Source organism: Xiphias gladius, chromosome 3 (assembly GCF_016859285.1).
Source record: "Xiphias gladius isolate SHS-SW01 ecotype Sanya breed wild chromosome 3, ASM1685928v1, whole genome shotgun sequence".
Classification (NCBI taxonomy): domain Eukaryota; kingdom Metazoa; phylum Chordata; class Actinopteri; order Istiophoriformes; family Xiphiidae; genus Xiphias; species Xiphias gladius.
In genome coordinates this window covers 20,406,186-20,423,275 of record NC_053402.1, presented here as the reverse complement: position 1 = coordinate 20,423,275, position 17,090 = coordinate 20,406,186, and the positions used below count along the sequence as shown (strand labels likewise).

The window sequence follows — 17,090 nt, the reverse complement described above, 5'->3', positions numbered from 1 at the left end:
TTATCGTACCGGTTGACCTCTGACCTCTTAAGCAGGTTCAAGCCTCCCGTAATGGTTTGCCAAGCATGGCCGGGGAGAGACACAATTCCTTGAGAGAACAAGGCTTTTGCTAAGAACCAATAAAAGGACGTGGGCAGCAACCAAAACGAGAACATTTGGGTGGAAAATGTGGCATTTTCAGTTCCTGCAGTCATTTTTTAATATCTCTTTATTTATGTTCCAAGGGTCAAGGTGTGTCTAATTTCAACAAAACCAAAAACAACTAAGCTTATTAACTGTATTAGGAATCATGTAAGTTGTGGTGTGGCATAAAAAATACCCCAGCTTAATCAAATTCAAAATTGAATCTTATAGGTTTTAGTAATTTATTATTATTTATTATGATAAAAAACATTATTGTCTCCAAAATGTATTAAAGGAAATATCCCTTTTCCTGTTTAGTGAGCTCCCTCTAAAAGATGACCATACCGATCAAATAAAAACATCTTTCAAGTCATTAGTCATTTGTCCCATGATTAACACCCAGTATACGTAAGTCCGTTAAGTTGTGCTCTCAACAACATCGCTTGCGGAGATGTCACCACCGCTTAGCGTTTTGTGAAATGCAGCCCCGGGAAAGGCCCCAGACAACTACGTGTTCAAAGTCTCTACGCACACGTGGTGGCTTCATGCAAGCTGAAACACCGGCAAAGTGCTCAGAGTGCGCCTGTTTGCGTACGTTCATGCTGGTATGTGACTTTCTGGATGTGACAGCTCGCATTTAACCGTGCTCAGAGTACTGGTTTGGTCTGTCTGAGCTCCGTCACATTCAAATGCACTTGAGGATTTGAGTTGTCATACTGGAATCTGCGTTATATCACCCACAGGACGCGTTAAAAGACAAAATCCTCATCTCTAGTGGAGAAAGGATAAATTAATATTTAATAAGAAAGAGTCTGTTTTTTATTCTCCCCCACATCATTCACATCACTGTGTATCTGTTCACATCTGCAGCCTCACATGACTGGAGCTCTCCCCAACAGATTTCCAATGCAAATCAGGATGCTAACGCCTCTGCACCATACGCTCCCTTTACCTGTGCACAGGCCTGCCTGGTGGGCCGGACCTTTTTCTCTCACATTCTTCACAAATATGGTGTCCATCGGCTCCAGTCGACCTTTCTGATACCCTGAATGACAAAAGACAGAGAGGAGGAAATGCAAAGATCAGGGCATTTGACCTGCTGAATTGTAAAAATGCTGAATTGTGGACAAAGAAAATAAAAATGAAGGTTCAGGTTGCCCCTGGTGTTCAAAGATAAGAACTTTTGAGTACTCGTGCTCATCACTTCCCCGGCCTGGGGAAATACCTCAGTACTTCACATTTACTGTCATTTATCGTTCTCGTGCGAGCGTCTAATGTAAGAGCGGTGGGACTGAATGACTTCAGGTGCGGTGTTGCATAATGTCCTGTAGGGGGTGCAGAGAGGCTGCAGAGCGGAGGTGACAGGCGGGGAAGCGGGGGATGCCAGCGCATTACATCATAGTAATCCCTCTGCACAAGGTCTGAGTTTGTTGCCTGATGAAATAATAAGAGAAGGAGAGAGACGGACGACACCTACCCTTTCCATTTCCGTTCTCCTCATCCTGCAAAGGAGAGAAACAGACAGCATCACTGCTCAGCTTCAAGTCAAGACAATTCAAGTCAAATTGACTTTTTAGAAAACAACCTGTGTGGAAGTGGTTTACAGAGAAATTAAAAAAAACAACAACAAATAACTGTACCTGACAAACTTTATTCTTATATCAATAGTTAAGGGAACTCAAACGCAACCGTGTGCCTTTAGGTGCGTTTTAAAAGTGGCGATAGATGGGGGATATGCGACAGTGGGGGGCAAACTGTCCCACGCGTAAAGAGAGTCACGGGACGTGAGGAAATAAAAGCACGCAAGATGGTGTCCAGATCTCCAAAATATTTTTGCTATCGGCAGAATGTGGAAAGAGCAAGGACTGATGACTGAGTTTATTTGGTTGTCAAACTGACACCCAGATTTCTGGCATGTTTATGGAGATTTGAAGACAAAGGCCCGAGAAAACTGGCTATACCACTAGAGAAATTTTCAAGACCAATAATAACAACGTCTGTCTTACTCTCACTTAGCTGGGGGAATTTTTTTGGCCATTCAGCATTTGACATTCAGTCGAGTAAAGGCAAAAACAAAGTCTATTACTGCTTTCACAGGCAGGAATACGACCAAATGCTGATTCAGGGTTTAAATCTGGTAAGTTAAATTTAAGACCTTTTTAATACCACATAGAATGTGATTTAATACCTATTTCACCATCATACTTGCCAAAGAATTAAAGATATGAATCAAAACCAATACGGATGAGGAATATTCACCAACTGCATGATTTTTTTATTTATTTTTTTTTACATTTATTGCACATTCTGTCAATGCTCCCCAGGAATAATTCCCGTCAACGTAATAGATAATCAATATCTACATCTCCGTTACGTTCAGATCACAGCAGGAGTTCCCAGCAGCCTTTATGTTTATATGTCTGACACAGACAGGTTTGCTTTTATGAGAAACTGAGACCGACTTTAAGGTTAGATCGTCCGCAGGTGCTCATGACGCCATGGAGCGAACACGCAGACGTATCAGCAGCGAGGACGGCGGTGGTGAGATTTTATAGATGCAGTTTGTCTGATCACCTCCACACACACACACACACACACACAGTCACACACACACACACTTATATTAACACACACACACGAGCGTACTAAGCTGAGTGGACAGTTTGGGGTTAGGGGCACGGTGGGCTGACTACTGCCTGGCTTTATGCTGCGCTGAGTGGGCTCATTCCAGGCTCTGTAGACAATGGTGGGGGGTTTAGGGGCAGAGAAAGGATAGCTGCCGACCCCAGAATAGAGCTCCGAGCCGGGGACACTCAACAACTGACCATCCCGAGTCTGACCACATCCGGGACGGAGGAGGAGACGGTGAGCGGTGGGCACAAGACACTGCACCTGGGTCAGATACTGTACGCCACTGGGTCAACACCTGTACACTCTGAGGCAGCTGGTGCGGCGCATTCACATAAACCTACACATTACCTTATTTCCGAAGATACCCGAAACTGGTGGGAAAAGTAACAAAGACTTTAAAATACAATGACTACATTTTGAATCATTTTTTGTCATTTAGTAGATATTTGAGAGGTAGGCGGGAAATGTGGGGAGCGAGAGAGAGAGAGGGGGTGGGGTTGGGGGGTTGGACCGCAAATGCTGAAGCTACATGGCGCACAACTTAAACCACTAGGCCACTGTGATGCCTGTGTTAAAATTGATCATGGCAAGTAAGACATTTTTAAAATGTTTCTCTGACAATTCTGGAGGACAGAGGGGAATGAAAATACTTGGACGCATTTAATTATATGGGCTTTTGTAAATGTCTGAGCAGTTCACCGAGAAACTGCACCATTTTAAAGAACCTCTAAAACCAAATGTGAAATGTAATATAGTGTGCAATGCCTTCAGCCCTGACTGAAAGTCATTTCTGACTTTAAAAATATTGAGGACAAAAAGGGAGAGACATTGATTTTGTTCTGATTCGGCGCAATTGCATGTCTCATGTTCGGAGAAATAGCTTTTTCCTGCAAGAGGCTTATTTGATTAGAGCTGTGTGATGGTGCTCATCAGGTGCAGATTGATAGTGTAGTAATGCTGCAGTATACGCAGTCGTAAACAGCCGTACGCCAACTTTTCCATCACTCTGCGTTCCCAGTTCACTGGTCAAAGGTTGTGCATGAAGTAAGACGTATGCGCATAGGAAATTAAAATTCTTTTTATTACTCTTATTATCTAGGAAGAGGTAGATCTTCCAGCTTTCTTTGAAGACAGAGGAGCTTGGATCTTTGTTTTAGATAATAAACTTGAGGACCCCCGGAGACTTTCTGGACCTGCAGACACCACGTAATGAGTTGGGTCATGCACGCGGTAAGCCTCTGAAAATTGGAGACTATGAGGGTAATTTGGGAGACTTCCACGAAGGCTCTGTGGCTCCGATTGTCCAAAAAAATCGCCATGTGACCCTCAAGGAAGAGGAGACGAGGACAGAACCGGGGCCAAAGGCCAGCAGTGGGCCTATTGTCCGGGGCCGGCCTGGTACGGCCTGACTGCCAGCGAGTGGTACCAGGCTAAGACAACAGATCTCATTCAATCTGTGTTCCTATCTGCAGCTGTTGGATGGTGGGGTGGTGGAATAATAATAGAGGCCTTGTTTCAGCTGGCTCACCCAACCCCAGCCTCCATATCCCTCAATTTCACATCTGGAGCCGTTTGCCCCCACAACTCAAAGAGCTAAATAACCACTCGCTCACATAGAGGCTCATTCCAAAACACCAGAACAATCCTGAATTCACCAAGGACAAAAAAAAAAAAAAAAAAGGCTTGTGAGTAAAGGATTAGAAATGACAGTTTTCAAACCAGTCTGTCTGTCAGGGTATGGAGGAGCTTTTTATACTCTTAAAAATGTGAAATGTTGTTGTTCTCACCATAAATCTTTATTAAGTCTCCAAATCTTCCTTTAATACCCCCCTTAACAACTTTAGTTAGTTTAACTTAATGGCACTTAACACGACAGCACTAGACCTGTCTATAAAACTGCACATATTTAACATAGTTTAACGCTTTTCAACATCTTGAAACTTGACTGAAGAACTTAACAAACATTTCAAGGAACCGTAGACACCTGCTGGTCTCACCTTGAGGTTGGTGTGCAGGGCGGACTCTGGCGGGTAAACGATGAAGTGGCGTAATGTGAAACCGAAACCCTGGGAGTTCTTATGGAGGACCAGCGTCCGGGGACCCTTCCAGCCCACGCCGACCCCCTCCCTTCCCGGCCGGGTCGCCATCGGCGGCCGAGGGTTGTCACCGGCTGAGGGGAGACCATCCCTCCGGCCCTTAGCCTACGGACAAAGACAGAGGGATTCGGTGAGATTCAGGTGGGTTTATATACATTTTTTGGATTAGATTAGATGAAAAATGTTGCCCTGTTGTAAAACCCCTGTTTTTCTTTAAACAGCCAGGTATACATGTTGTTATAAAATAAGGTAAGTAGGGCGGTACTGAGGTTAACGTCCGGAAAATACACACCATTGTCATTCACAGATATTTCAAGTTAGAGTTTGTGATTCCAGTGACACTTATTGGACCAAATCTACAGCAGCGTGTGCAAGTGTGCACATTTACAGATGCAGATAATGTAAAAAAGTATGTTCCCGCATGCATGTGTGTGTTCTTAGCAATAAACTATGCAGAAATTAATAATTTATTACCAGTTTTTCATCAAATCCTATTGAGAATCGACTGTATTTTCCCATAAATACTAAGTTTTCCAGATGTAACACGATTTATGAATCCCTGGAGAAGCCCAGGGCGACTCTATACTCAGACTCCAGACTAGTGACATCAACCCTTGACTGGTGGGTACATTAGCAGCTTCCTGAATGTAGCTCGGAACCAGCTCAGTCCTTTATGCCACCCAGCCTTAGAACAATAGTCCATAAACACACCTGGTGGGGTCCAGTATCAGGAAGGGCCCCGTCTAGACAGGGCCACGAGGGCAGTGGGGAATGTGGGGCTTCAGCCAGTTCTGACCACATTGACCTTGGTCTTATCACAGGGAGAGAAGGTCCAATGCGGGAGTCTGGACTCCGAGTGGAGAATAAAGGCTGATTTCCACCCGCTCTCTAAATATCTCATACCCGCTGACGAGCAAATGAGCCCAGCGAGCTCAGCTGACAGACACGCGTGAGAATTATCACCCTCATGATGGCAGGACAACCCACATCTGTCAGTCAAATCACAATCACCTGACCAAACAGGCGCGAGCGAGGAGGAGGAGGAGGAGGAAGAGGGGGAATCATCATGTCAAGTCTGCTGCGGTCTAGTTATCTTGTGCTACATGTCCACGATCAAACTTTTCTGGTTAAAGCCGAGTCTCAGTTCCATAATGCATTCACACAACTGAGTGCAAGACATGAGTATACATGTTCAATTCATGTGACTTTTCAATGGGGTTTTGCCGTAAACTGATGCTGCAGCTGCAGAAATGTAAAGTATACAGTGTGTGATTGAATCTGCGGAAAAAACATCTCGCGTTCGCAAAAATAAGTTTCCCAAAATTTACAGTTACGGCAGCGCTTCAGACCTGCAGATTGACTCACGTAGAGCCGAAACAATTAGTCAATAAACAGATGAACTGACAGGATATTAATCAGCCTCACTTTTGATAACTGTTCGAGTTGTCTTTCAAGTAAAAATGCCAAAACATTCACTGGTTCCAGCTTCTCAAATGTGAATATTTGCTGGATATTTTGCCGGTTTTCTTTACCTGGGACTCTAATCTAAATATCTTTGGGCGTTGGACTGGTGGGTCCACGGACCGAACGAGCAATTTAAAATTGTCAGCCTCGGTTCTGGGAAACTGCGACTTTTCGCTTATTTCTGACATTTTACGGACCAAACGATTAATCAATAATGAAAATAACCTTAGATGTCGAAGAAAAAAAAGGTATAATCTTTACTTTTTTTATTTTTGCATACTAACTCAGAAACTGTACACTATGCAGATCAGTCTACCTTCATAGTATGTTTATAACGGGACCGGTAAAGCTTAAGCTGCTCTGAGGATGAACGATAAATAGCCTGCAATTACAGCTATAGTTGATTTTCTTTAATCGTGACTTTGTCTTTTAAGTTTAGGGCTCATACTGCGGGCAAACCGAAAGCTGTAAACATAAGTCGGACAGATTAGCGGGTTGTCACGTCATCAGATCATGTTGCTCTTATCTTTGCTCCTACACAGTATCTTCCATTTTGGTCTAATCAGTCAAAAACTCACGATGAAACGGTTTAATACGAGTCATCCCTGCTCTTAGATTCCACACATCTTTGAAATACTACAACGTTATGGAGTGAATCATCGGCACGTAAATCTTCGCCTCTGGATTCCGACGAGCTACAAATCAACAAACGGGCAGCACCTCAGTCCATGAGGACATGAGCAGACATCCAGGTCTTTTCAGTCCGTCCGCGCGCGGTTCGATGTGCAGGTCACTTTGAATAGCATCTTCCCTGCCTGCATGATTCGGCCAAAATAAAGCCGCGATCGCTCCAGGGGGACGATTAAACAAAGCAAATTAGGTGCACGAGACAGGTGTGAGCATGCCCTTCAAGGCTACACAAGTCTGGGTGATTCATGCAGATCACTAGCATTTTTTTTGAATTAACACTATCATTTAACATAGTCTAATCCTAAAAAGACTAACAGGCCCTCTCTGCTCTGCACTTCTTCGAATGTTGTGGTGTAACTTAAGTGCGAGAATGTGTGCGATTTTGTGTTTACGTTGGTGGAGCAGAGGTGAACATGTCTAGACTACCAGAAGCGACCCACTGAAACGCACACCCCACGTTTCACGTCCTGTCCCCCCTTCTGCACACAAACACACACTGATACATAACGAACACAGACGCACACACTTGACCCGGCAGGCCCATAGGTGACCACACACAACAAGAGGAAGTGGCAGGCTGGAGGCAGGAAGTGGGGTAGGCCTTGCGGGGCGGGATAACCAGGCGCTCCTATAAATATAGCCGCTTACTCTCCATCATGGAGGCACTTCCACTCCTTCACTCCTCTTTCGCCTTCCTTCCATTCTCCTTTGTTCCCTTCTCCTCCCTTCTACCCCCTTCGTGTAATGGAAATCCGGATACTTTGACATTTACGGCACATTTTTTTTCTTCCTCTACTTTTATGTTCCTTCCAAGGAGAGAGAGACCAAAAATAAGCTCGGAAAAATGGATTTCTTCTTGAAATATGTTCTGCGTTTTTACATGCACGTTCGGAGAAAACTGAATTTTATCTTCTACATGTTTCGGATACATTTTGTTTGCCAATTTTGCTTATTTTCAAAAGCATTACAAAGCTCATTAAGAAGTAAATATGAGGAGTACGTTTTGCAGATTGAGACACATAAATCTACGTGACACTCAGAGCTGCCTGATCTTTAGTCTGTCAGTCTAAACAATGTAAAGTAACCCCTGCTATTTTCTCAAAGAGGCGAGCAGTGAGGCCTTATTATGTGGCATGAGAGCAGCACAAAGAGGTGCGTGAGGAAGGCCGAGGAGTGTTTGGGGTGTCAAATAAAAACGTTAAAGAAAAAGAAAAGGCCAAGAGTAACAAAAAAAAAAAAAGAGGAAATGAAAGAGCAAGAGGGTGAACAGAGGAAGAGACATGGTGAATTCCTCAGAGGGAGCGGTTTGGCCTGGACAAGTCGAAACACACACACTGTAACTGGCAGAGGAGGGGAGGGAGCACAGAGAGAGTGAATGAGAGGAGAAGGATGAGGAGGATGAAGGAGGAGGAGTATCGGGCCCCAGCGAGAGGCAGGCTCCAGCATGCCGGTTTCGACCACATGGCCCCTCCCAGCACAGAGAATACCAAACCCTGTGATTACCCAAAACACACAGGGTCTGACTGGGTCTCTGAGCCAGCACCGTTTCCCACTCGGCTGCTCTGGACCGTGTGGGATGAGTGTTTCTGCTCGGCCATTCTGCCATGTCCACGGTCGACCTTTTCCCCCAAAAACACCGCTGTGTTTGTCACCTCAATCCAACTGGTCTGCCTGCTGTCTTTAGTTTTCATTCAAATGCAAAAAAAAAAAAAGAGAAAGGTCTAAACTTGCTGACGTGCTCCAGCCTCTCCAGGCACTTGGACAATCAGTTTAACCAACAAGGCACTTGGAAAATTTTTTCCGTGGTTTTCAGTCTAAACTTGACTTCCTATGAAGGCTCGAGACACAGACGAGGGGAAACCTCGCTCTTGTTTTGCCGAGAAAAGAAGACATTTGGTATTTCCTGCTCTCCCACTGGGAAACTCTCCTATTTAAGACCCCTTTTGCATGAAATCCCGGCGAGTTCGCCTATTGAAGCTAATTACAATAACAAATAAACACTGAATGCCCTTCAGATAACACGGAGCCCTGAGGGACTCCATTACCACCTGAAGATGATGTCATTAAACACACACACACACACACAAAAAACACGCACTGGAAACAATTGAATATGCGGCGCAGCTTGTAATGCCACACAACAGTTTCCTGCTTTGAGTGGGTGTTTACTGGTTGAAGTGGTGTACTTTGTCAACACACACACACACACACAAACACACAGCAGCAGGCTCTTGCCTGTGGATATTTCTCTTTCTCTTTCTCTTTCCGATTTCGATTAAGGGGCATATCATTAAGATGCATGCCTGAGAAGACAAAAAAAAAACGAGTGGTTCTAGGAGAGAAGTAGCATGTCTAATGCATCTGTTTTGTAAGAAATGTCAATCTTTGACATTTTCAGTTGAAATGCAGGAGATTTAAATTGCATCCGTCATTTAGAGCTCCCCCAGCGCGGTAAAAAAAATTATTATTTATTAAAAATAAACATTGTTACTGTAAATCTTTCATGAAATTCAGGAACAATTGATTTTCTTATTGTAAAAGCCGTTTCTAGGACGTGATGATATTGTCATGCTGCAGTCATAATCGTCAGTAACAGCGCGCATGTTGGTTGGCACACACAGTCCTCTCCTCACTCCATCCAGAGGAAGCAGTACGGAGGAATGCAGCGGCTGTCGGGGAGCCCGGCTCCTGCTAAAACCCCAGCAGGGCAGAACAATTATGCTCTTTTAAACAGCTGAGAGCTGCAACCTGTTTGAAAAGTGGAGCTTTACGGGCGTTACAAATGCTGACGAGCCTTTAATCCCGATAGCCGTAGCTGTCTGCACCCGCAGCCCTGAGCCGAGCTGCCAAGAGGGAACAGGAGAGGGACGGTGACAAGTCAGACCATCTCGCCCTGATAATTCCTGGACTCACCGGCCACACAGACTGAGTGCTCCACCACCTCTGCTGGTCTAAATGCATCCTATGTCTGGTGAAGGAGATACATGGTGTGTGTGTCTGAATATCCAGCTGTTCTCTTGACACTCCAACCGAAAAAAAACAAACAAAAAAAACAAAACAAAACAAAACACAACCTGCTCTTGCAAACCCCGGTTTCAAAATAAAGAGCAGCACTCGCGGCACAAGTTCAAATACTGTACATCCCTCTGTAACTTACATAACAAGAGATTTTATGAACCATGCATGTGAGCCTGTCTGTGTGTGTGTTGTGTGTGTGTATGTGTACGTGTGTGTGTGTGTGTGTGTGTGTTTGCACGCACCTCTGTGTCAATATCGTTATAGTATGTGTGCTCAAAAACCAGTCCAACCCCACTGTCAGTTCAACCAGGCCAACAGGTGGTGATGCAATGTCAGTTAAACAGGGTTGTCGACTTGAACAGCAAAACATATTGTACTCTTCTTTTGTCTAATTGAATCCGGCCTCACTGCCAGCGATGCCTGTGGATTTTTTTTTTTTTTTTTAATACAAGTGATGGTCACTTTGGCTACTTTGATTTAAATCCTGGCCCACGGAGGAGGAGGAGGAGGAGGAGGAGGAGGAGGAGGAGCGGTTGTTTTAGAATAACTTTTTACAGGATGACTTGGTAGCTCAGTGGGCAGAGGCACGTGGCATGTACTTAGTGTATGACGTGGGTTAAGTATGGCCGGGGCTTTTTATCCCTCGTCTCTACTTTTAACTATAAGACAGAGGGGAACAGTGCCACAGAAAACCTAATCAAATTATGGCTTATGTGCAGTTTTTGGAACCCCCCCCCCCCCCCCAGATGTGCTGACAATGACGCTGTGACCAAAATGTTCCCTTTTTTCACACTTTGTCATCTGGTGGCATGAATTAGGTTAATCTGGGCATCTGAGGAGCCTCTTTGTGTGGGCACGTTTTTCTATATTACGGGATTCTTATCAAGTCAAATGGACAAGATTTTAATCGCAGCGATATCACAACAAACTGCATGATGCAAAGTATCACTTACAAGGAGTCTCTCTCTCTCTCTCTCTCCGAAACAAACACTTCTATCCTGAAATGTAAACAGTGTACAGTGTGCGTTTGTCCCAGCTGTGTCCATATAGCCATCTCCCTCCCTCCCCCAACACTCACATTCCTGATTGCGGCATTTCTTAACTGTGTCAGTGAGTCCAGGGGGAGGGGTTGTAACAGCCAGGAAAAAGCGGAAAAAAGGGAAAAAAAAAAAAAAAAAGGAAGTAATATTCCACATAAATGCCCACACTAACATGGGATCATGTGGGGAAGCTATGCCCTGAATACTGAGGGCATTTGGTGGTGGTGGTGGTGGGGGGGGTCACAGCAACCAACAACACCTTGCTAAAAGTGGCACTTAGCAGCCTCCTCCTTCATCTGTCTTTAGCCACTAATTAGAAAACCCCTCCAAGGAAGGAGAGGGTCAATATGCCACACGTACACAGTCAGACAGACAAAAACACGTGTCAGCGGTAGAGAAACAGAAGAATAAGAACGAAGTGGCAGAGAGAAATATAGATCTCCCTGCAGCGGAGGCTAACTCGACCTCAGCTTCAATCTATCCATGTCCACAGAGGCTGAAAGGAGTTTATCCATCTTTTTTTGGTGTCTTGTATATCTTCAGTGCATAATTCATACTATATATCATCGTAAGTGGATTAGAAAATAGTGTGAGCTACATGAGGAAATGCTTTTTAAAGAAATTAAATGATGAATAATTCAATAATTAAATTTTACATTTAAAAAAAATGAAATATAATATATATGTGTGTGTGTGTGTGTGTGTAACCCATTTCTGTTTGTATAGATAGCTGTTGGCCTTGTGATGCTCACCAACCTAGCCTTTGTTTACACGTCTTTGTTTAGTACGTCACTGAATTAAACCCATGTGTGATGACCGGCACAAAGAAAACTAGCCAAACATTGGCTCAAAGAAAACCTGCCAAACACCAAATAATCAGAATACAAAAAGTCACGTTCCCACTACCGCCAGAATAAACAAGCCAATTGGTATGTAACGGCTGGTGGAAATTTATAAAGGGGCAATATTCTTAATTTTGAGCGCACAGTAATAATCAAACCCTCCATCATCGCAAAGGGACCTCAAAGCGTGTCCTGAAAACTTAACACTGAGCGCCAAAACAGAAACAGCCTGAGGGCAAAGCAAGTATCTGTCTGGAAACAAGGTTAAAAATTCTGTCAACAGGTGGGTGGTTAACACACTTCAAACACGTAACATGGATACTTGACATGCGTGGCTGAACAAAATCCCACAGGGTGGTTTCTGGAGAGTTTTTCTGTTGATATCGCTCTGTGTAATCTTATTTCTTGGAGAACCGCGGGAGTCACAGTGGGCGGCAAGGAGGATTTAGCTGCCTGCGTCGTCTAACTCGTTTAGCGCCGGGATGATCAGATGATCAATCGATTCGTAGATCGACCGAAACTTAACGATCAGTTGATTGTTTTGGCTAATGTCGCATACAAATCCAAAACATTTGTAGCTCCCTGCTTCTCCAATGTGAGAATTTGAAGCATTTTTCTGTCTTATATAACCTGAAACTCTTTTTAACTGGGTGTTTACCGGTACAAGAAGCATTTGGAAGATGTTGCCTTGGGCCCTGGAAGCCTACACTGGGCATTTATCCTTATTTTTTGAAATAATTTATTAATCTAAAAAAATAATAAATGCCTATTACGGCGAAGCAAAAACACCGTCCATATCATCTTATATTGCTTACGTGTAAAACAGTTCATTTGGAATCAATGAGTCAACCAATGACGTAACAGTAGTCAATGACCAAAATGATGCCTTCAGTCAAGGACTCCATATCCAACCACTAGATGAAGATGGGTGACCCCTCCTTACCCTGGGCTGATGGGAGCTCTTGCCGTGCCCGGTGGGCATGGCGGGTGGCGGGGATGGCGGTGGCACAGGGCCCGTGGTGCCGCGGAGCACCGCCAGCCAGATGCAGCGAGGTTCGGGGGAGCTGCAGTCCACCCCCACCGGGTTCTGGAAGCTCCAGTCAGACCCGGCCGGCGCAGGGCACGGGAGCATAGCAGCGGGCATCGGGGCGCGGAGTTTGCTCAGATCCGCATCCCCCAACGCCCACATGGGCTGCTCACACACTTAGGTAACCACACACGGTCTTAGACGCAGGATTAAGGGAGATACAATCAAGCGAAGGGAAGATGGGTGGTTTTAGTGGAGCTTGCAGTTCTTCCTCTGGGATCCTCCGGTCATTGACTCAAGGGTCTGTACTACCCCTCTCCTGGCTCCAGTCCATCGCCGTCACGGCCGAGCCTCCAGAAAGTTTAATCCCACAAGTTCCACATTAAGGCCTGTCACTCCCGACCTCCGAGTATCAGCTCTTCGAGACTCTGACACACATTCACACACACCCTCAGAGGGGGTTCAGTCGGGAGGAAGCAGAAGGCAGGCTCCTGGGCAGCAGATGGAGGAGTGTGTGTGGCGCTGGGATCAGAGGTAGGTCTGGTTTCACTACAGACACACACAGAGAACAACTGACAGCGTCCCTCCCGTTGGTGTCCGGTGATGTTCTGCATACAAAGCCACTCTGTCCACCCCCAAAACACACACTGCTGCCCCAGAGGGCTGGCTCCTCTGTATCTCCTCCCTCCCACTGCTCTCTCTCTCTCTCCTCTCTCTTTCTCTTTTCTTCCACCCTCCCTCTCTATCCCTAGTGCCAAACAAATCCCTTCATCTCACTCTCATCTCTATCCCAAACTCGAACCTCCTTATCTTGGGCAAGCATCAAATATTTCCTTTCTCTGTCTCTCCTTTTGTCCCTTGCTTTCTCTTTCTTCCTTGTTTTTGTTACTCAGTCCGTATCCAAACAACCACTCGCTCCCACCACATGAACTGGTCCGACAGTCAACAGCAAACAAACAATCGACCGCAGTCTAATCCAAAAACACTGGACATCACTGAGGCCAGACGTTAGGGTTGAGGAGGGGCCCCGGCTCCAGCAGTTAACAGTCCAGATGAAGATACCTCCTGTGGGCCGCTGCTGATAGGCTAAACTCACTGGAGATCTCTCTTGTGCTGCCCGAAGAGGAAGCCTGGCAGCCGCACATGTGCTGCATGTGTGTGTGAGCGACACAAACACAGTGGCAAAGCTGTGATCCCGGCGCTAAACTCCACAAAAGCCGGCCCTGCCTCTGCCACCTCCCCTCCAGTCAGAGGGGAGACAAACAACAAAAAAGAGAAAGAGAAAGAGGCCAATTTCCAGCACAAAGAGAAAAGAAAACATTCGCCTTGCTGCTATGTTCACTGTTTCGCTCAGTTTCTCTTTTGCTTAAGAGGGGAAAATATAGAGCAGGGAAGATGATAATGAGAGGAGAACATGGTGAAAGCTGCAGGAGAGGAAGAAAAGGAGGGCAACAAGCGGTCTCAAAATAAAACGGCTGCCGCTGGATGTCAACATGACCTCTTTATCAAACCTATACTCCCTGTCCCTCACGCAGACACACACACACGCGCCCTCCTATTCACAGGACCCGCCCGCACAGCACAGTGACATCCAAAAAAAAAAAAATACAAAACACGCCACTAAATCAGTCAGACCCCCCCGGGGCCGGTCACCCACGCAACGGAGTTCTCACCAAACAGCCAGGTGTCCAGGATACATGCGAGAGCGGCAGACAGGTGACCATGTTGCTGCAGATGACCGACTTTCCCTCCAACGCTCATCGCTGTTAACACGCATGCACATCCGTTACCGGTGAGGTTAGACAGGTTTCACCTGCCGTACAGCGGGGCAGGTATCAACCCGCCTGGAGAGGGCCGTCACCTGCACAGAGACCGTACCCTCTGGATATGCCGGCTTCGCCTACATCAACACACACTGCGGGCCTGAATAGATACTACTTATATTGAGTGATTAATGATTAATGAAAGCACTGTGCGGTAAAAAAAAAAATATATATACATACACAATTACAGAAAAACACATAAAAAAACATACAAAAAAAATAAATAACAGCAAAAATCTCCCACTGAAATTAGTTTTCCCTCTAAGTTGCCAGTTGCTTTAATGGTGCTCTCCTTCGTTGTTTAATTTTTGCACTTTGATAAATTCAGGGGAGTCACAGGAGACCAAAAGATTAAACTGATGCAGCAGATCCTGACTTTAGAAGAGTCATAGACCTCCAGTAGCGCTATGGAGCTGTTTCTCTATGAGCGGGTCGCCATTTTGTTAATCAAATAATAACCAAATAAGGCACAAGTGGTAAAACCTTTGAGTGTGTTGAATTGAGAAGGCAATAACTCTGAGCTTTACTGCTCAGAGTTATTTACTCTCTCAAAAGTTACACTGTCTCACTTTAAAGGACCTTTTCTGCAAAAATAGCAAGCTAGGTTCAGGTGGACCTAAGCTCAGCTTCGTCCCGGGTTTAAATCATTTGTTGAGTCGCCACGCGCTTAAACTAATACACGCACACACACACATGCACACAGCGTTTACGTGTGAACACAAAGGCTGTCTCCCCCGTGCACGCACCTACACACAAACACACACCACATGTCCCACTGAGTCACAGCTGAGTATAAATACACTAGGCTATGTAATTAGGGTTCTTCATAAAGACAGAAGACTGTGGCTGTGGGGGGTTTCTCTTCTCTCTGCGGTTCAGACCAGAGCTCTGGGTCCGACGCACCGCCAAGCGGGCGGAACCGCCCTGCGGGGAGACGAGTGGATCGCTGGCGGTCGCAGGAGGAGGTCCAATTCTTCTCCAGGAGTGAGAGAAAAGACCACACCCGTGTGGCCGTGAGGAAATCACAAACGGCTGCCAGTGCATAGAGCAGCCGTTGGATCACGGTGTATCACTGGTGGAAAGCCAGGGTTTAATATCTGAAAATACACAAGCAGCGCTCCATTTCACGGTGGCACCGTTGAGGGGGGATTTCATATCACATTTTTCACAATAACAGTTAGCTTTGGCAAGGAGGGAGCAGTGCCTAATTTGGAAACAAAAGGTCTCTGTCCGTCCAGCTCCCGCTCTCTCTCCCCGTCTCCGTCTCCTTTTAATGAACCACGGAGGCATGTACAAAAAGGGGAGGATGAGCGTGAAGAGGGGCAAAAAAAAAAACGAGAGGTTGAGCGAGAGGGAAAGGAAACGAAAAGGCGGCGAGTTACAGTTTAAATGGAGGACAAGCCGTCATACATGAGGAGTCGCGACAATAGCATCCCTGCTTCCAGTGACCCACACTCTCTGCTGTTTGGCTGAAGCATGCCCGAGCAGGCAGACAGCTACATATCCATCATCTGCATGTGGGCCCTAATGTACATCACCCAGGCATACCACTCTTATCTGACTGTAACAATTTGACCGCTGAGTAAACACACTGCACCCCCGGAGAAGGTACGGACCTCATAACAGCATTTTTTTTTAAATTTTTTTTTTATATTTAGTACAACCTTACACCACAAAGCTCTTGAAGTCGGGAAATCAAAGGCCGGCATGCGCTGCTAATCTCAGAGGAGCAAAGCGTCGTTGCCTCCTGCCCCGGCCCCTCTGTGCTCTGATAACCAACACATCAATGGAAAGTGAAGGGGGTGAGGGAGGGAGGTAATGCAGAGTAGACCAGAGCATGGCTGGCGGTGTAACCGACAGATTAGTTTGGTGATATGTTTTAATCCCTTTCATACTCATAACATGACTGTGGGCCAACAGATTAACACACAAAGAGCACCCCCCCCCCCCGTTTTTTTTTCCACTGAGGCTGCCTCCCAAGACAAAACAAAGTTTTCTTCCTCTCTGCTGCGCCTACACATTCAAAATACAGAGTTGTGAGAAGGACACAGACGCTGGGGCTTGACAGGAAATACACAGGAAGGAGAAGAGTTTCAGACGGCAGAGTGAGCCTTTCGCTGGCGTGTCCCAAACAAACCAGGATACAGACACAGCGATGAGGTGTTATTTCTCTAAACACAGGCTGCAACAATTCAGAGAAAGTGCGGCGAGGGGTCAGTGAAGGACACGCTGCGTTTGACGCTCTCAATAAAACTCCTTAAGACTGACACAACAAAGCCAAGAAGGAGATGAAAGACTCCACTCGTACCAGAATTCTCAGTCTGGAAACTCTTGAG

The 17,090-nt window shown here is 45.7% G+C and overlaps 1 protein-coding gene across 1 annotated transcript in view; it reads right to left on the bottom strand.

Annotated features, from left to right (window-relative positions):
• The window catches only part of arhgap23a (Rho GTPase activating protein 23a), a 61,233-nt gene that overhangs the window by 22,789 nt on the left and 21,354 nt on the right, over nucleotides 1–17,090 (bottom strand). The window contains exons 2-4 of the mRNA XM_040123352.1: nucleotides 4,752–4,955; nucleotides 1,601–1,625; nucleotides 1,076–1,168 (exon numbers count right to left, since the gene is read on the bottom strand). Coding sequence (XP_039979286.1) covers nucleotides 1,076–1,168; nucleotides 1,601–1,625; nucleotides 4,752–4,955 — 322 coding nt within the window. The remainder of the gene's footprint in view (nucleotides 1–1,075; nucleotides 1,169–1,600; nucleotides 1,626–4,751; nucleotides 4,956–17,090) is intronic.